Source organism: Chrysemys picta, chromosome 5 (assembly GCF_011386835.1).
Source record: "Chrysemys picta bellii isolate R12L10 chromosome 5, ASM1138683v2, whole genome shotgun sequence".
NCBI classification, from domain to species: Eukaryota; Metazoa; Chordata; order Testudines; family Emydidae; genus Chrysemys; species Chrysemys picta.
This window is the reverse complement of record NC_088795.1, coordinates 108859425-108880413: the sequence shown is the minus strand read 5'-3', so window position 1 is coordinate 108880413 and position 20989 is coordinate 108859425. Positions and strand designations below refer to the sequence as shown.

Sequence of the window (20989 nt, the reverse complement as noted above, 5' to 3'; positions counted from 1 at the left end):
GGTGTTAGCCAGAGCATTTATTTATAGTAAAAAAAAAATGATGAGTGATAATAGCACCATGATATCTTGCAAGAATGGTTAGGAGTACATCTTATTTGAAAGATACCATTGGTTGGGGACAGGCAATGTACACACAAACATGTACTTTACCTATCAAGCAGATTATAATTCTGTCAGAACACTGATGTTCAATTAATCTACCAAATTTTTCACAATAGATTCTGTAGGGCTCTGCTTCTGGAAAAAAAAATTCCTGTGTTATTAGGAGTATCAGAAAAATCAATTAACAATGGTGCTCTAACTCTCTAGAAAAAAAGGTCTTTCATAAATAGAAATAAGATTATGCCATTTCTTCTGCTGCGTTTATTCTAAAAATGACATCAAAGCAGCATGACTTTTGGGGGGGGTTGTGACATCACAAAGAGAAAAGTATTCTTTTCACAGCTTCTTGTGTAGCTGGAGCCTCCATGCTGCTGCACATTATATGCTGTTATCACTTTCTATCCTTGCATATGAATAATTTTAATCCTCTAGCAATTAACAGCCTTTTGGACTAAAATAAAAAAAATCTTAAGCACAACCTTATTTTTGTTAATTAATTTGGTCAGCAGTTCATTTACTCATTGTTTTAAGAGGCTTAAATATTTAATTTTGTGTTTGTCCCATTTAAGATCCTTTTCTCTTTGGCTGTGATTGTTTCCTGTCATCATCATCATCATTTTTTTTTTAATCTGCTTACGATCCAGGTGAAGTTTTCTATCCTCTAGTATCTTCCTTGCATGGCTTTTATCATTACACATAACTTTGCGTTTTTAATGTGCCACCTTTCATTCTAGTACAGGTCTCAGTTTACACTTTAAAAAAAAAGTTCTTATTTGCATAGTCATCTAATAAAGAAATAGATTAAAATTTTAAACCATTAGCAATAATCAATACTGTGATCTAGGCTACGATTTCTTGATCGCCTCACTGTTTTCTCCACACTTTTTTGAGCTTATTGTCATAGGTTCCAAGACCAGAAGGGACCATTGTGATCATCTTGTCTGATCTCCTGTATAGCATAGGCCATGGAACATACCCCAGGTAATTCTTAGAGCGTATTCTTTTAGAGAAACATGCAATCTTGATTTTAAAATGGTCAGAGATGGAAAATCTACCACAACCCTTGGTAAATTGTTCCAATGGTTAATTACTATCATGGTTAAAAATCTATGTCTTATTTCCAGTTTGAACTTGTCTCGCTTCAACTTCCACCCGCTGGATCACATTATGCTTTTTTCTGTAAGACTGAAGAGCCCATTATTGTTCCCCATGTAGGTAATTATAGACTGTAATCAAGTCTTTGCTATAATATTACAATGATTTATACAATACTGGTTGTGTGCTAGGCACAACTCCTCAAAGGTGTTTAGGCACTTAACTCACAGCCTAGCACTCCCATGGTAGGTGCCTTAATTCCTTTGAAGAGACAAGATCCCGGTCCTGAAGATCCAATCATCTAAAAGCCGAATCCAGCACATCACTTCAACACCTGCTCAATTTTAAACATGCGTGCAATTCTACTGACTTCATTGGCAGTACTCAAGTGTTTACTCTAAAGCACATGGCTAAGTGGTTTACTGGATCAGGACCTAAGTAAACAAAGTGCAAAGAGAAGTAAGAGTGAGATATAATGAAAGAGTATGAATGTACAGTCAACATTTAGCATATATCACTTAATGCTATAACTTCTTGTTTGAAGCTTTTTAAAAAATGTACAGTATTTATTTCTGTCTTTGGGTTGAGTTTCATGGGTCTCTTATTTTTCTGAGTTTGCAAATTCTTTAGAGCAGGGACCCACTCTGTGCATCTACAAAGCAATGTATATGCGTATGTAATATTAGCCAACTATCCCTTCAGCAACAGAAAATGTAAAAATAATTCAACAGGTGTCCAGCCTGAACTCTGGGTGTCCTAACAACAATTAAGATTATATAATGATACCAATTGGGTTGTAAACTTTCACCCCAAAAACAAGGAAGAAAGATGGGCCTTGCAGTGTGTCCAGAAGATTTAAAAATCCAGACTTTACAGACGAAGGAGAAAAGCAAATTCCATCTGAGAGACCTTCACACCCAACACAGCTATTTACATAGCTCAAGATGGAGTCCTGTTATGGTAATCTGCCTCTCTCAGAACGCCATGCAGCCATCTACTGGGTAACCAGGCCCCAAACCACTTAGGGCTTTAAGTTTAAACACAGCACCTTGGATTGTATGTTTCACTATTCCCATTTTGTCACTTTCTTAAAATCTTATTTAGTATTTTTTTTTTTAAATGGAGCAGCTCCGATTTAGGGAATATGTAGGGGGGAAAGTGAGGGAAAGGAAGGTAACATTAGTCTTTTTAAGGAAAGGATTATTGTTTATCTGTAATAGAGTAGCAAGCTCAGTTTGCTAGAGGCTGTACATTCATATACAGTATATTCCTGAGGGAATTCTGTGCCAAAAAACTAAAAATTCTATGCCAAAAAAAATTAAATTTTGCATATTTTATTTGTCAGTAAGTAAACAGAGGCTCCAGCATGGCAGTGGGGAGCACAGGCCACTGGCTGCATGGGGGTGAGAGATCACCCTGCAGACCTCCTCCACTCCCGTACACGGACTTGATGGTGAGGATGCACCCAACCCTCACAAAGCACATGGGCCAGCCCTGCCCCTTCATGCCAGGTGCACCAAAATAGCAAGCGAGAGGGACAGAGTCTCGTACACACACCTAGCCTTGGATCCCAAACTAGGTGTGGGGTAAGCAGGCTCAGCCCGGCAGGATCCAAGTGTGGAGGGGCTTAGTTTGGGGGGATCCAGGTGTGGGGCAAGAGTTCTATGTAGGGAAACCTGGGTATGGCGGCTTGGTGGAAGGTACAGGTATAGGTATGGGGGAAATGGGAGGGGAGGGAAGATCTGGATGCAGAGGTTTGTTGGGGGGGTTCCAGGTGTGGGGGAAAAGGTTCAGTGGGGGTATCTGGGTGCAAGAGAAGTGGGGGTCCATGGGGGTATCTGGGTACAAGGGAAGTGGGGGTCCAGGTGCAAGGGGCTCACTGGGATGTTTCAAGTGCAAGGGAGGGGATCGGGCTCATCAGGTTGGGAGTTCGAGTGCAGGAGGTCTGGATGCACAGGTGGGGGTTTAGATATAGTGGGAGGGGCTCAGCAGGAGTGGGGTGGGTTGTGGGCTCGGTGGGAGGGTTCCGGATGCACAGGCTTTGAGCACACAGTGGAAAAACTCCCCATACACTGACCTCTCCCCACAGCGGAGGAGCGATGGGGGCAGGAAGTGAGTGATTTCTGGAGGTGGGTCTGTCCCAGCCCCGGCCACTTCTTGCGAAGAGAAGAAGTCCCATCCTCCCCCAACCACAGCCCAGCCGAGACTAGCAGCTGAGCCCAGCACAGGGTAGGAGCCATCAGCAGGCGTGTCCCCAGCCTCGCTGTGATTTACCTCTCTGCCGGCTGCTCCAGACACCCAAAATGCCATGCCCACATGCTCTTCCAGCTTCCCTTTGCTTCCCCACCAGAGAGTCATTTTTCTGCAGACAAGCAAATAAATCTGAAGGGGACGTGAATTCTGCATGCATGCAGCGGCACAGAATTCCCCCAGGAGTAAAGTTAAAAAAAAAAGGGCCTCCCTATAATAATCTACAATGGCAAACAACAGATGATGGGTTTGGTACTGAGATGCAACATATATAAGTTTTAGTTAAGGTGATAGCTGATCCAGATCTAGTTTGCTCCGTGGTTTCTTAAAAATGGAAAAAAAATAAGCAAAAACGTACTGACTCATTTGTTGTAATCATCATGTAGAAAAAAGTCTTGAAAAGAGGTTATTAGCTGTGTGGACCAACTCAGGAAGAGTATCTTAGCATAGGGTAAAGTGCAGAAAGAGCACCCAGATTGCTCTGAGGCCTTGTCTACACTACAGGGGAAATTCGATCTAAACTAAGCAATTTGAGTTACGTGAATAGCGTGACTAAAATCAACATAGCTTAGGTCTACTTACCGCAGGGTCCACACTACACGATGTTGACAGGAGACGCTCTCCTGTTGACTCCCCCTACTCTTCTTGATCCGGTGGAGTACAGGAGTCGACGAAAAAGCGATCTGTGGTCCATTTAGCGGGTCTAGTGAAGACCCACTAAATCGACTGCCGATGCATCGATCACTGCTTGTCAATCCCCCGGTAAGTATAGACAAGCTCTGAGAAAAGCAATCAAAAAGGACACCAAGTCTGGCATCACTATCAGAATGGAAGGTGTGGTGGCATAGCAAGAAACGAGGCTCTAGAAACAGAGAGGCCAAATTGTACAAGGGCTCAAATAGAAAGATAAGAAGTTTAAACTTGATGCACTAGAGAAGGACTCAGAGGATGGATTTAAAAAAAAAGGGGACGGACGGACAGACAAATCAGTAAGACAGGAAAGTTATCTTAGTAGCTATATTTATATCAGCTAGATGAATGTGTGAGGTGGATGTCAGGGAAACCAGAAAGGAGGAAGATGGAGAAATCAAGATGAGAAATAATGAGGGCCTGGCAAGAGTTTCAAATAGTCAGAAAGAAAGTCCAGATATTAGAATGTTGAGGAGAAAGAAGTGCCAAGAGATATGTGGCAAGGAAGGAACTGAAGATAAAAATGAGACAGCTGAAGTAAAGTATCGGTCTCTATTTAGTGGGGAAGGAAAGCTAGCAACAGATGACATCACGAAGGCTGAGGTGTTTAATGTCTATTTTGCTTCAGTCTTCACTAAAAAGTTTAATTAATATTAACAAGGAACACAATCCAGAATAGGGAAAGAAAGTTGGAGGTATTCAAGTCAGCCGGGCCTGACAAAATTCACCCTAGGAGATTTAAGGAACTAGCTGAATCAGTCTTGGAAACATTAGCCATTATCTTCAAAAACTAATGGAGGAAAGGTGAGACTGGAGAAGAGCAAACATAGTATCCATCTTTAAAAAGGGCAACAAAGAGGGCCCGGAGAATTGTAGACCAGTCAGCTTAACTGATACCTGGAAAAATACCAGAACAAATTGTTAAACAATCAGTTTGTAAGCACCTAGATAATAATGGGCTAATAAGTAATAGCCAACATGGATTTGTCAAGAACAAATCATGCCAAACCAATCTAATTTCCTTCTTTGACAGAGTTACTGGCATAGCAGATGGGGGGAAGCTGTAGACATGATATATCTTGATTTTAGTAAGGCTTTTGATGTCCCACATGAAATTCTCATAAGCAAACTAGGGAAACAGGATCTAGATGATACTACTGTAAGGTGAATGCATAATTGGTTGAAAGACTGTACTCAAACAGTAGTTATTAATGGCTCACTGTCAAAATGGGAAGACATTACCTGGTGGGGCCAAAGGGGTCTCTCCTGGGTCCAGTAGTGTAACAAGAGCCACTATTAGCTGAAAACCAAATACCACATAGTTAGGAAAAATTGTTAGGGCTCTGTGACGGGTTGGATCACAGAAACCCCCTTGGGAGCTGCCAACCGATGTGCAAAGACTACCCCTGTTTCTGTTTTCCCTGCCAGCTCGGGACTCCAGCACCCTGTCTTGTTGAGCCAGACACTCCTGTCTGGCTCCAGACACAGACCCAGGGTCTGAATCACTTGTCCCAAAGCTGCAAGTTTACCTGAAAACAGCTCGCAGTAGTGCGCTTGTCTTTAGCACTCAGATGCCCAACTCCCAATGGGGTCTAAACCCAAATAAATCCGTTTTGCCCTGCATAAAGCTTATGCAGGGCAAACTCATAAATTGTTCGCCCTCTATAACACTGATAGAGAGATATGCACAGTTGTTTGCTCCCCCAAGTATTAATACATACTCTGAGTGAATTACTAAATAGAAAGTGATTTTATTAAATACAGACAGTAGGATTTAAGTGGTTCAAAGTAGTAACAGACAGAACAAAGTAAGTCACCAAGCAAAATAAAATAAAATGCGCAAATCTATGCCTAATCAAACTGAATACAGATAATTTCCTCACCAGTTCCAGAGTGCTCCCTTTTACAGGCTAATCTCCTTTTAGCCTGGGTCCAGCAATCACTCACACCCCCTGCAGTTACTGTCCTTTGTTTCAGTCTCCTTCAAGTATCCTGGGGGGGGGGGGGGGTGGAGAGGCTCCTTCTTTAGCCAGCTGAAGACAAAATGGAGGGGTCTCCCACAGGTTTAAGTAGACTCTCTTGTGGGTGGAGACCTCCCTCCTATGCAAAGCCCAGCTCCAAGATGGAGTTTTGGAGTCACCTGGGCAAGTCACATGCCCCTGCATGACTCAGTCTTTGCATTGTCCACATGGCATCTTGCATGTCTCCAGGAAGACTTCTCATGTGGATTGGAGCATTCCAAGATGCATTGTTCCCTAAGTGTCTCCTGATCAGGTACTTAACCTGGCAAATTCCTTCCTAAAGAAGCTGACCAAATGCCTCACAAAGCTTACTTAGAAATCAGGCAAGCATACAGCCCATATTCTTAAGCTCGAGTAGAAAATGATATATATGTACAAATAGGATGAATAGATATAGTAGATCATAACCCTTACGGAGATATGTTACATGGCACAGGCAGCACAAAACATATTCCAGTTATGTCATACATACATTTATAAGCACCCCCTCCCCATAAAGCCTTATGGGGTACACTGTCACAGGCTGTCCTAGGCAAGACCAAACAGCTGCACGAGTGCAGTTTTGCTAATCAGAATGGGAGGATGGGAAAGAGAATTAATGGACCATGAGAATGAAAGGGAGTGTGTGGATAGCTGATCTTGGACCTGAGTGCCCCTGACATACAAGTTTTATTGTTGTTATGACTAGAAATGCTTTGCTAATAAGAGATAACGAGCAATTTGCTGAAGCTAGGGGAACTGGTGACCCACTAGGGGTTACTATGGTGACCCATGAGGAAACACTAAGTTATGTGCTTTGTTTGAGCAAGCTATAGAAGTTTAAGTAAAAGAGTACATCTTGGAGCAGTTTGTAGCAGCTTTTCTTTGAGCAGAGACTAACATCCTCTCCCCAGCAGCTGGACAGAAGGAGGGCTCCCTGGAAGCCCAGTAGTTGCCCACTCAAAACTTTCTCAGACTTTGGGTAATTATGCTTGGGGTGCTCTACAACTATTGCCATTGCATATATGTGTCTGTGTGTGTGTGTGTGCGCGCGCGCTTGAGGCTCAAAGAAGGAGCTGTGGGTTAAAGCACACTTGTTTGTACCAATCATTTATCAGATGGAGAAGCTGTGTCCCCATTGATTTATTCCTGACACCTCCTGAAGAAAACAGGTTAAGTTACCACAGTTTTGGGTTCTGAAACCCCTGAATAACAGTACTACACCTCTACCCAGATATAACGTGACCCGCTATAACACGAATTTGGATATAACGCGGTAAAGCAGTGCTCCGGGGGGGGCGTGGCTGCGCACTCCGGTGGGTCAAAGCAAGTTCGATATAACGTGGTTTCACCTATAACGCAGTAAGATTTTTTGGCGCCCGAGGACAGCGTTATATCAAGGTAGAGGTGTATTCAACATTTTCATTGTTGACTTGGATAATGGAGTGGAGAGTAGGATTATAAAATCTGCAGTTGACACCAAGATGAGAGGGATTTCAAGCACTTTGGAAGACAGGGTTAGGATTCAATATGACCTTTACAAATTAGAGAATATTTCTGAAATCAACAAGATTAAATTCAATAAAGACAAGTGCATAGTATTACACTTAGAAAGAAAAAAATCAAATGCATGCATACAAAATGAGAAATAACAGGCTATGCAGTAGTACTGCAGAAAAAGAACTTGGGGTTACAGTGGATCACAAATATAATATAAGCAAACAACATGATGCAGTTGTGAGAGAGGCTAATACCATTCTGGGGTACACTAACAGAAATGTTGCATGTAAGACACAGTAGGTAATTGTCCTGCTCTACTGTGCATTGGTCAGGCCTCAGCTGGAGTAATGCGTTTTGAGCACCATGCTTTAGGAAAGATGTGGACAAATTGGAAAGAGTCCAGAGGAGAACAAACAAACAAAAAATTATAAAGGGTATAGAAAACCTGACCTATAAGGAAATGTTAAAACTACTGATTTTGTTTAGTCTTGAGAAAAGACGACTAAGGGGGCGTGGGACACCTGTTGTAGTCTTCTAATACGTTAAGGGCTCTTATAAGGAGGATGGTGATCAATTGTTCTCCACGTCCAATGAAGCTGGTACAAGAATTAATTGGCTTAAATTGTAGTAAGGGAGATTTAGGTTAAATATTAGGAAAAACTACCAAGGGAGGTTGTGGAATCTCCATCACTGGAAGTTTTTAAGAACAGGTTAGACAAACACCTTCAGGGATGATCTAGCTATATTTGGTCCTGCCTCAGCACCAGGGGCTAGACTAGATGAACTCTCATGGTCCCTTCCAGCCAGCTATGATCCTCAGGTTATGGTCCTACATGACATGGACGGGGTGTTTTTGTCACAAGTGATACAGAATGGGTGGGAGTGGTGAGGGTTTCTGAGGAAAAGTAAGTTTATTTTGGCCAATGAATTGATCTTTTGCCAAGAATTAACCACTCAAATGTATAAACAGACAAGAACAGGATTTAGCAATTGACAAAGGAAATAGCACTTCATTGTGAGACCCAAACCAAAATAAGCACAATATAATAAGGACTGTTCCACAAAAGGAAGGTTGTTAGTAGGAGGCATACAGTACATATTGCCATGACAGCATCCACCAGTTCAACGGTGTATTCTCTTGTGTTGATCTTCTCCCCTCCTCTTCCCCATCCCTGCTGCATATAGGGCCTGATATAAAGCCCATTGAAGCCAATGAAGAATCTCCTATCAGCTTCAATGGAGTTTGGATCAGGCCCATCGTACACACACACTTCATTCCTCCCTCCTGAAGAGTATGAATCCTTGTGTACCGACTTTAATGCATCATGAAGCTTGCTGATAATTAGCATCTGTGCAAAGTGCAGCTCAATATTTCCATTTTTTTAAAGGGTTATATGGGTAAATAACTATGCAATCAGCTTGTAACACTGAGGCAAACTGCAGTTTACAAAATGCAGATATTATGTATAGATGTGTATTGAGAGGGGGAGGGTCACAGCCTCCTATGAACAATTACTAAATTGTCAATGGAATTCAATAAACATTGTTTTTTTAAAAACTAATTATTTGTTACAATAACCAGCTACTACTGCCACTTTATATGTGGAGATTTGTAAACTACTTCTATTTGAGAAGTAATTGATTCCATTTTTATCATTTGCACAAGTTTATGTGGTTGTTCTCATCCAAAAAGCTGATAACATCTATTTGCTGCAAATTATATATTATAATTCTTAATTCAAAAGCTGTACTGGAAAACAAAATACTAATTTATGCTGTAAATGGAAGAACAGAACCTTAATCATTCATTGTTAACATTGGAACTCATTATTTGCAAGAATAATTTAATTAAAACTGGAGAATTTGTGTGTGTGTAAAAATACCAACATTTCAAAACATATTCACGCTATATGACAGGTGATGAAATGAACCTCTTCTCTTCATGCTGACATGAACCAGACTGTTTTGGGAGCGAATGGAGGTCTTATGATTAAAGCCCAGGACTGCAAGTCAGGAGACTTTGTTTCTATTCTTGGTTCTCCAACAGATTTCCCATATATGCACTTGCACAAGACACTTAGGCTCAAGTTTTCAAGGGTCTACAGGTGCCTAAACTGCAGCATATGGAGTGTGATTTTCAGACATGCTGATCACCTGCAGCTCCCAGTGACTTCAAATGGAGCCACAAATACTCAGCATCTCCTCCAAAAATAAGACCCAGTGTCTCAAGTTAGGCACCCAAAACCAGTGTCCACTTTTGGAAAATATTGCCCTTAATCTGCCTGCACTTCAGTTTCATCTATAAAATGGAGATAATAATACTTACTAACCCCAACAATATGCCCCTGAAACTTAATTAATATTTATACATAGCACTGGGATCCTTAGGTACAGAGCACTTTAAAAGTATTATTTTCCCTTCCTTTTCAGCAATTTTACAGCACTACATTTCAAACCTATGAAGAGATTTGCTCACAAAGCAAAGAGAAGCATAAGATGGAACCAAAAAAAGACATTAAAAATGTGCACCTGCTTTTCCACATTTCATTTACCCTCTACACCTAAATGTATGTCAGGTTTTCTGCTATGTACGTCCATTGTGCTGGTATCCCTCAGTGATACCTTCTGGTCATAGCGAGACTAACCCAATCTCAGGCATCCACACTGCCTCAGGAAAAAAATACTACAAAACCCATTAGCTTTTGATAAATCAGGTCAGATTACTATACTCTAAATGATAAAGATCAGGTAATATTTTCAAAAATGTGTACGCATTTCTCAGTAAAGTATCAGAGGGGTAGCCGTGTTAGTCTGAATCTGTAAAAAGCAACAGAGGGTCCTGTGGCACCTTTGAGACTAACAGTCTGTTAGTCTCAAAGGTGCCACAGGACCCTCTGTTGCATTTCTCAGTAAGACTCCATCTATAAATGAGGATCTCAAAGCTTGAAGTACGTAGTTCTAATTCCTGCAGAAGGGTTTATTTATCAGCTCATTTTTGGATATCTGTATAAAAAGAAATATTAAAATACAATTGTCTCAAAAAATGAAAATCCTCTCAGGTGCCGCCCCCGCCCCCCCAAAGTCACACTGACTCATGTAGTAAATCATTTTACTGTTGCCCTTTTATATTTAATACCCTTCTGCAATACACATTTATCTCTACACTAGCGAAGTGTACTCATTGATTTCCTATGGTCTCTCTGGAAGAAGGTTCTGCTTCCCTGATGATGAGTACAAAGGGTGGATGACCCCATTCTCATTCCAATGCAAACCCTGCACTTTTACATTTCTGCGTAGACCATACAAACGTGTGACCAGCTAAGAACTCTTGCCCTCTTCCTAAAGAATGCATTGCTGCTGTAACTACAGGCATTTTTCCTCCTTTATGCAATGGTATTTTTGAAGACCACAATCTAAGGTGTGAACCTCTGAAATGCATTCATTTATCAGGAACATAACTGTACCTTGCAAACTGTAGCTAAATCTTCTGTTCTAAACCAATATTCTAAAACAACATCTTGTCCCTTTTGTGCATGTGTTTTAAACTTACATTATTTTGCTCTACTGTACCATTATTTTGCTGTTTTGCTCAGGGACATGAGGAAATGGTATGCACCCGGTTTAAATCACATTTATTTGCCAGATAAAACTGGCATCAGGAACCCACTTCCTGCATCCAGGATGCAGATGGGTTTAGTAAATAATAAAATGATTTTTATTTTGAAAACTGGCCAATCATTTTATTTGACAAACCTAGCAAATAAATTTTAAAATCAACAGTTACTACTGATCACAAATTTTAAAAAATATTTTTGTGTGGAACTGTAAAAATCTTATATTTGTTTAGTACCTGAAAAATTCATTTAAAAAAAACAAAAAAAAAACCCTCAACTGTGATACTAAGGACACCTTAAATTATTCAAAGTGAAAGATTTTAAAATCCAAATTACATTTAATCAAGTATGCTATTTATTTACTTTTTATACTATTTAGTTTATTCAAGGGAAGAGTGTCTTGTCAGTTTCACTTTCAGTTTTACTTTGTTTCACTTTTTGGTTCTGATGTACTGTGAACATAGTGCCACTTAAATTGCAAAAGACACAGGAAAATCTTTAAATCCAAGATTTACACTTTTTAAATTTTTTTAAACATCACAAAGCTCATCTCTGTTAGTAACAGATTAGGTTTTTTGCTTAATAAAGAAAGTTGAATATAGCCTAAACTTTGGATCTAATCTATTAGACATTGTCTTTTTAATCTCCAGAAACATTGGTACAAATTTTGCTTCGATTACAACTGAAAATAAATGATAGTATCAATCCAGTGTTTTACAGATTTCTGGAGGGGGGCAGGGGTAAAACACAAAATTTACCACAATGCACAGTCTTTTTTCATAATAAAAATTCCCAGTCCACAAAAACCTAAGACACATTGTTGGCAGGGCAATCTGAGGAAATCTGTACAGCATCTCACTCAACACTTGGTTACCTCATATACACATATAGTACATATTGGCAGTATGCATAAATACTTACACAGAATTTTTTAAAACAGCAGAAAGTCTAAAGTCTGGGGATCAGACCAAAAAGGCTAGAAATCCTGAAAGCACAGCTGAATCAAAGGTCTGACTTGACTATGGGCCAAAACACAAGCTGAGCCATTGGAGTTACTTTTAACATAGGAAGGAGAAAATGCATAAAGCAAAGTATTAAATTCAGTCCAACACCCAGGAAGTATTGACAAAATGCTCTCACTGGATTGTTTTTTCCTTGGCTATTCCATATTCAGAAACACACACAGAGCCAAGCCACAAGAACAGCTCTCAGCTCAAGCTTTCAACTACTTACCTACTTCCACTGACTGCTTTCAGTAGAAGTGTTTATATAAAATATTACCATGTTTAAAAATAGTACAAAGAGGAAGGGTTTGGGGGGGGAGCTAGTTAACAAGAATACCGCTTAGAGTTCCAACGGGAATCAATGCCTGCATGATGAGATAGCATAGAAGGGAGAGTACTCCCTCAAAACATCACAGTTTTATATTTCCACTACAGGGATTTTCTTGAAGATGAAAGACCAGGTTTAAGCCCACAATTATAGTTTTAATTTTATATATTTCTTTTCCTTTCAGAGGAACCTAAAGCACCTCACATCACTACATAGATTCAACACCATTGCAATGCAGCCACTTCTGGGGTGGACAGCAGCAGCTAACTAGTGCACAGAACATTAATCAACAGTGAGGGGGAAGGAGAAATTATGGACACCACCACTATGTTAGACCTTTGCTCTGAGAAAACCCATAGCCTTTTTGGTAGCGGTGGGGGTAAGCAGAAGTAATGATTAATTTTTCATGACTATTAAATAAGATGAAAAGAGAATTTCAGTTAGCCTCACTTGGTTTATATTGGACAAATGTCCATAAAAATCACCACCAGAACTGCCAGCTTTGTTGACAGTCTCAGAGAAGTCAAAGAATTAACCAACCTAAACAACTGGTTCCTTCACTTCACAGAGGGAAGCTTGTACCATTCTGTAAGTAGAGAATTTCAGTCTCCAAGGTTGGCAGTACAAACTTTGAATACCACTAAATTATCTTTAAAAAATTAAGAGGAAAAAAAACTTTAGTACATAGGTGTTATTTTTAGAGTTCTCTTTAATAATGCAAAAATATGGCAAGCATAACTACAACAGACCTTCATTTTCATGCAGAGTGCCTTGGAATTGGGTTCAAAATAGATTTCTTGGTACAGTCTCCAAATTTAAATTTTCCAGATATGGCTTCCCTGTGATGTTTTTTCAGTTTTATATAAAATACAAAAGTTATTTCTAAGAACATTACCAACAAATCACCCCTCCACAGCCAATGCTGAAAGATGAACTGCAACGGTATGTCAAAAATGCAAAAATTAAAACTCCTAAACCAAAGGTTTAAGTCATAGAGTAATTGTCCTACTTCTTTTGTCAAAACTGCTAGGTTTTATATGGTGTTTACAGGAGAATTCACTTTATTCTTCATTTGGTTGTTTATATTGAGAAGTGTTATTTTTATTACATTTAATTTTATTAAAAACATGGCTTGTGATGCCAGGAAGAAATCTCCTTAGTGAGGTATGGTTGAACTGCTATTGATATTGTACAAAGGATCCTTTTACATGGTACTAGATGCTGAGAGTGCATCATATTGATTTAGGAATAAAAAGCTATTTTTTCAGTAGAGTCAACCCTTCCTTTCATAAGCACTTTGTAATGCTTTAAAGTTTGAGGGCTTGTTTTTTTAAAAATTGAAGTGGAGTAAACAAAACAAATTAGATTTGAGCAATGTTGCTATATTTAGTGAGAAGAAATGGTTTGTAAGCTTTTTTGGCTGCAGTTCAGATAAAAAAACCATTAATATGTCTGGCTCTCAAATTTAGAGCAAGCCTACTTTTTAAGTGTTAAAAAACATATACAAACTGATTCTCAGCAATACTGGATTAATTTTCTGATTACGTATCAGCAGCGATAATCCTATTGCTAATTTTCATTTGGGTGAATCTGATTGTTGTAAATTCTGGTATCATCTTATGAGTCTCATGTTAGCAGGGAGTCATGAACACAAAAACCAGTATGTATCTTAAATTCTTCTTGGGTTAGCCCTTGGAAAATCTGGTGTGCCCGTCTATTCTTGTTTCACTGTTGTATAGTGATTATACCTTCTACTTCTAAACTCCCTCCCTAATCATGCATATTTAATTCAAGTTTGTGTACTATATCTTAGAGTTTATATAGTCCTACTAAAAATAGATCATCAGCATCCCACATTATCTTCTGTTCTCCCCTTAGATACAATTCAACACTGGTCTCTAGAAGAAAGCAACTATAGATTTGTCAGTAATTCTTCCTAGTTTTCATTGCAGTTTGGCCATACTTTAAAAAAAAAGCATAAAAGAATCTAGCATATAACACAGCTGTCCATTTATGGAAATACATTTCACTATAGAGTGGAACTAACTTTATCTAAATGAACTGGTTTAGACCTGATTTTATTGTCTGCGTCCTTCTTAGCAATTCCCCCCCCCCCCCTTTGGTTTCCAAGGAGCTTTCCTTTGACTGCTTGCCTTAAACCAGGCATAAGCCCTTGTTAGATTACACTAAATGGTGTGGATTCATATATAATGGGAGAAAACAAACAATACACTGTGCATTATGTAAACACACTCGCAGCGGCGGTCCTGCCTTTTAGGGCCAGTGAAAGGCGCAGTTGGTTGGTGGGGATCACGCAGCAACTTATCATGCTCTATCTGCCCTTGCCTAGTTGGCCGCGCTGCGCTGCCGGAGACCCGCGCTTTTGCATTCGGACAGTTCTTGGTTCAATGCTTCCACCAAGGGGCTGGCCTGGCAAACGGGGCTCGCTCAGTGTGACTCACGCGGCCGATCCCCCGGGGCTCTGGTGGCTCCGCGCACACACAGACACGCAATGCCGCCAGGCTTTGCCTTTCACTGAGCACAGCCCAGGACGAGGAGCTCCGGCGGTCCTTCAACAAGCCTCCCACCCCCATGGGTCAATATAGGCAAAGCTCCCTTGGTCCCGGATCGCCCCAGTGCGGCCCCGTGCCCATGCCCATGCCCGCAGCAGGCTGGCCAAACGCTGGCTCCAGTCTAGCCCCAACCAGGTGCCTTCCAAGTTGGGGCTGAGAAATATCTGCTCCCACCCCAAGACCCGGGAGTTCGCTGTTCACTCGGCGGCTCAAGCGCAGCGGGCTCCGGGCGCTCAGGCTGGCTGCGGCGGCCGCTGGAGGAGGAGCCCGGCCGCCGGCTCTCCGGGCTGTGACCTCCCGGAGGCAGCGAGGCGCGTGCGGTGTCTGGAGCCCTGGCTGCGAGGGGGGTAACCTTAAACCGGCAGCGGCTCGTTCGGGGAGCTCAGTTTCCTGGAAACCGGCCCTGTGGGCCGCACGTTTTTCCATGAGCTCAGCACAGCTCTGCCCCCAGCAGGGCGGGAGCCGCGCAGGCGAGCCTCCCCCGAGCCCCTCCGCCACCTGACACACACACTCCCCTCCTCCTCTGCCGGCCGGGCTGGGAGAGCGTCCCCTCCCTCCCCGGCCGCAGGCACGGGGCGCTGCTGCCTCGCCCGCTCCGTGGTGCAGTTCACCTGCCCGGGGAGCCTGGACATCCACGGCTCAACTTTTCCCACCGCCGCCCAGAAGAAACCCGTTCCCTTCCCCACCCCACCACACGCCAGTTGCCCGTGGACTTTCCCCAGGCCGGCAGTGGGGGCAGCAGACGACAACCGTTATTTAATTGAAGACATTCGGGAGGCTCCCAGAATAGCTCTTAACAACCTCAGACAGGGATTTTTTTTTTTTACCCTTCCTCCTCCTCGCTGCTTTTCAGCTCGCCGCGCACCCTCCCAGCCTGCACCTCCTTGCCAAGGCACTTGCTGGGAGATTGGGCTGGGGGGTTCTTTGGGATGCACGGGCTGCATTGCACAGTCATCAAAGTTAAGTGGTGGCGGGGGGGAAGCTCTGAAGCAAAGAGGAATAATCGGGACTATTCCCATCCAGACAGGGTCAGTAATTAGGGCATGTGATGCCTATTCAGCCATTTTGGGGGGGCTTCCAAGCACCTTAGCAGCTAGCACTGTTATCCCCCCCCAAATACTCACATCCTCCCCCGCACCCCTCAGCGCAAGGCAAAAGGAAGAGCGCAGCCAAGGGGTGACTTGGGAAGGTTTCGCTTGAGTTGCCTTGTTGTGAGTTGTTTCTGGGTAACGCACCGCTCTCCACACAGTGCCAGCACCCGCTCCTAATTCTCCTCCTCAGTCCTCCCAGGAGGGGTTGGGGGGAGCGGAGATCAGGCACATTCCACGTCTCAAAAGCGCCTTCTCTCTCTCATTTTTCACCATCCTCCCTCCCGCTTTGAATACAAACCCACAGCCAGGGCAAAACCACTTCTTCCCCCTCCCCAGCTCGGCGTCCCCTGTGGCGCAAAGTGGGTGCAGGGGAGAGCGCTTGGCAGCTCAGCCACCGCTTACCTGGTTGTAGGAGTTTTCCCAGGAGGAGGTATAGTTGTAGAAGAAGGAAGAGAAGAAGGCATCTTCTGACAGCCCGCAGCCAGCCATCCTCCGGGTGCAAAGCCTCTTCGGCCAGGCACAGCAGCCTTTGCAAACTCTTGCTTCTTGGCTGAATCGCTGCTGCTTCTGGCGCTGCCACCCCGGCGTGTGCCTAGAGCTTTGCCCTGGCGGCGGCTCGCACGGCGTGTGTGTGAGAGGGAGGGGGGAGAGACTGGATGGAGAAGAGAGGGGATGTGTGTGTGCGCGTCTGTTTGTAGAGGCACTGAGGAGCCAAAGCCGGAGTCACGTGTACGCGCTCACTCCGACGCTGCTACTGCTGCTGCTGGGGACAGGCTGTGGCTACAGCCCCTAGTACTAAAGCACCAGCGCCAGGTGACCTTTCCGTCCCCACCCACCCCAATTTCCTCCCCGGCACCGCGGGTTGCGCAAGGAAACCAGAGGGCGCTCGCTTGCAGAACCTGCTGCTGCACCAAAACAAAAAGGACTGACAAGTGAAGTGGGGATGAGGCTCCTGCTTCTCTCCCACCCCAAGATCTGAGGTGCAGGCGCCTACCAAAGGCATCGTCTTCCCAAGTGCATTTAAACGTGCCCTGTGGCTGCAATTGATTGAGTCAGTTTGCAGCGTGAAACAATTATACGCCACCAATTTTATTCCCCTCCTTCGGGATTATGTAAATCAATACAAAAAAGTTCATTTTTAGTTTCCAGACTACGATCAAGCAAAATCTACATTCTTCAAAAAAATAATCTATGCGTGCGTGTACATATAGTCCATTTCTCCTCTTCCTCACACTAAATAAACAAATCCGGGCTCAGCTTAGCTCTCCAGCAGCATGAGCCTCCACAGTAAATGGGATGATATCTGAAGTATTCTTTCTCGTGATAACCTGTTTTTTCCTCTCCCATGTTGGTAGTCCTGTGCATAAAGCCTATTGCAGCATGTTATAAGGAAGCTTTTCCAGCCCCTGAAGCCTCATGGGAATCTTGGAAAAATAGTTAAAAAGAGGTGTGTGTTATATTCATTTTTCTTCTCCCACAGGAGTCTTTCAAAGAGAGCCATCAACTTAATTATTTGATTTAAAAAAAAGAGAGAGTTTAAGTAACTGCAGAAGTTACTTTTCACGTGACTTCATTTTGTGCTTTTCCTGTTTTTTGTTTGTTTGTTTGTTTGTTTTTAAATGTTTCTCTCAGGGTTATTTGAAAGCCCCACAAAATCAACAATGAACATTTTCTAATTAGAAAGAGGAAATCATATAATTGACTATACACAAACTGCTGTCAAATGAACAAAAAAAAATATCTCTAATCTTTGCTAGTCATTTAGGTGTTTGTTACATTAGTAAAGACCGTATTCAGGCAACTCAGATGATCCTTTAGTAGTTCACCTGCACCATTTGTATACTCCACACCTGAGAGCACAATCCTCCAACAATATGAACATTTTTCACATCAATCAAATTTAATGCCACAAATAGGCACTGATGAATTCAGATGGGCAGTACACAGCAGCAGTAGATATAGTCTTGAGAAACAAAGATTCCCTTTGATGCAAAAAGCTTTAAGCAACAACAAACAAGGGAAGAAAAACAAAAAATTGTTTCTAAATGTTTTCCATTAAAAGTTAACTTTTTTAAAAATGTGTACGTGAACCACTCCAACCCTTCTGAAGAACTTTTGCTCTCTGAATAATAAATTATACAGAATGAGACATAAATGGAATAAGAAATTCAAATGTATTGAAGAGCTTCCAGGATTCTCTAAAACCGTGTCTTGGACTATTGAATCAACCACTTAATACAAAAAGTGTACATGGCCAGGCTCTCTGTTTGATGACCCTCAAGCACCTTATGCCTACTGGTTCTCCAGATTCCAAGGAAGCAACAGTCCCTTGGTAGTAGCCATGGAATCCTTATGGCCACCCTCCTCCTAGTGATGGAGTCTCAGGCCTTGTCTACACAACAAATGCTTTTTCCAGTATAACTATACTGATATTGTTGTAGCAGCAGAGCCCCTTGTAGACACTGCACAGGTGCAGCTTATCCCAACAGGAGTTTTTATTTTGGCATAGTAATGCCACCACCCCAAATGACATTAGTTCTGTCATGAGAGTTTTGCCAGCATAGGTATGGTAGCTAGGGGTTATTTTTTTCCCCCCATACCTGGACCCACATATCTATGTCAAGCAAACAGTCAGGTTGATATAAAGGCCTCCTGGGTCAAAGAATGCCTCTGCCTCCCCCAACTCAGGTGAAAAATACAGCAGAGAAAGCTCCAGGAACTGAATATGGGAGAGATTTAGGGCAGGTCTACACTAAAAAGTTAGGTTGACCCAGCTACATCACTCAGGGGTGTGAAAAATCTACACCCCGAGCAATATAGTTAAACCAACCTAACCCCTACTGTAGACAACGCTATGTCAACAGAAGAATTCTGTCAGCCTAGATACAGTCTCTCAGGGAGATAACTACAGCAAAAGGAGAAACCCTCTCATCCCTTTAGTGAGCATCTAGGCTGAAGTGCCACAGTGGTGGCACTAATGTAGTGATTTAAGTGTAGACATAGCCTTACCCACAAAATTGTTGAATATTACCCCAATCATTTGTTTTTCATGTTGCCCCATCATTTTCTTTAGAGAGACTTCAATTTTAATTAACGTCAGCTGCCCGTGAAAACTGCATTTAGTGTGAAAGTTTTTCCATCATCGGAGACAGCAAAGAAAATTCATTTAATCTCCTTGCTGCTTCGTCATCCTTTAAAAAACTGTTTTCCTCTCCTCTTTGGTGGGCCACAGGGTCAACTTTCCAACCTTTTTGTTTCAAACATTTAAAAACATGCAATGGGATAGTGTTGGGTAATTACTGGTCTTTATGCACTCTGTTTTGAATTTGTATCCTTGCATAGTGTGTGTTCTAATCTATCTACCTACATTGTTCAGGCAAAATTTGCATTTAAGTTACTGGAGCTTGGATTTTTTTTCCAGTCCCTAATGAACTTGTGTATCTCTGGGCTTATTCATGCAGGTCTTACTCCACCCTGTACTTTGCCTTTGTTTTTGCTCATAGGTATACATATAATCTGTACCTCTAATACAATGTGTGTTCTTAACTAGACTCTAGGCAAATTCTATTTTCTGAATTTTTTTCTTTTAACTTTGCCCTCTGCCTGCTGTTAGCAGTTTCCTCCATTTTAAAATCTGTTAGTTTAAAGTTCATCACCGAGTTAATCCTAGGGGAGTCCCTGTTTAGCATGAGGTCAAACTTAATTGTGGAGCAAACTCTTACTTAATGGAGCCCCTACATTCTTCTCCTATATATTACTTGAGTCTAATTCATAGATTTGAGGAGAGTATTCCAACAATTCTGTTGGCACTAAAACAAGATTTAAAAATAAGTTATTTACAGTATTATATGCTGCTTCTCCAGATCACATGCTGGTTTGTCACTCAACCAGACATTATGGAGATAGTTACAATAAACCATTTTTTTAAACCACCAGATTTAGCAGTTTCTTTAACATGCTAAATTATTATTCTGATTTTGAGGGAAGAAGAGGAGAGAACACCATTGCCCTCTCAATGTTATTTCTGGTAACTGGAATTTGAAATCAGATAAGATTCCACCCCAGTGATCATCTCCATTCTGGACTGAATGTCAAAGTTGTACTGAGGTTAGATGGATTGAAGTCCAAAATTTAGGTTTAGTGAAAAGGCTTTTACAAATCAACATATGTATTTCATTTTTTCTATTCCAATGCAAAGTTTGAAATTTTAATATAAACATTCCCTTAGTGCACTTGCAATCCACAAAGTAATTTCTCTTACTTTTATTTTTCCAATAGACAAGGTTGGTATCAAAATAGATGGTTTTTCACATAGGTAACAGAGATAAGGAGGTGAAATAAGAATACTTTTAGCATAGGTCACTGACTATCCAAAGTACCCTCAATTTGACATAAGACAGATTAACTTTCCATCCCATCCAGGCCAGAGCCTAAACATCTACGTAAAGCACTAGTCCACCAAGACAAAAGGCAGGGAAGCTGGGCAGTAAAACCATTCTTTCTATGGAGAATGAGACCAGGTCAATGAAGTAGGGCTCTCCTCTGCTTGGCCATTCAAGACCGGTGACAACAGTGTTTGCTTCTAACTTTGTTTTTGAAATCACTGTCAAGGGGAAAGAATGGAAGATAGTAACAAAAGGCCCTGGGGACCATGGGATGAAGGCAACACCTTCATAAACTAGATGATGGGGTATTAGAACAAAACTTGGAAGAATTGGGAATTCACTGGAAAAGTCGGAGAT

The 20989-nt window shown here is 41.9% G+C and overlaps 1 protein-coding gene across 4 annotated transcripts in view; it reads right to left on the bottom strand.

The window, feature by feature from the left end:
• PPARGC1A (PPARG coactivator 1 alpha) overlaps window positions 1-17059 on the bottom strand; it is a 492893-nt gene extending 475834 nt beyond the window's left edge. For 2 of the 4 annotated variants that reach the window (XM_065598162.1, XM_065598163.1), the window contains exon 1: window positions 16650-17059. In XM_065598162.1, coding sequence (XP_065454234.1) covers window positions 16650-16711 — 62 coding nt within the window. In that variant the 5' untranslated portion in view covers window positions 16712-17059. The remainder of the gene's footprint in view (window positions 1-16649) is intronic. The other 2 variants (XM_005303448.5, XM_065598160.1) reach the window with 1 other exon arrangement.
• Between the last annotated feature and the right edge of the window lie 3930 nt (window positions 17060-20989).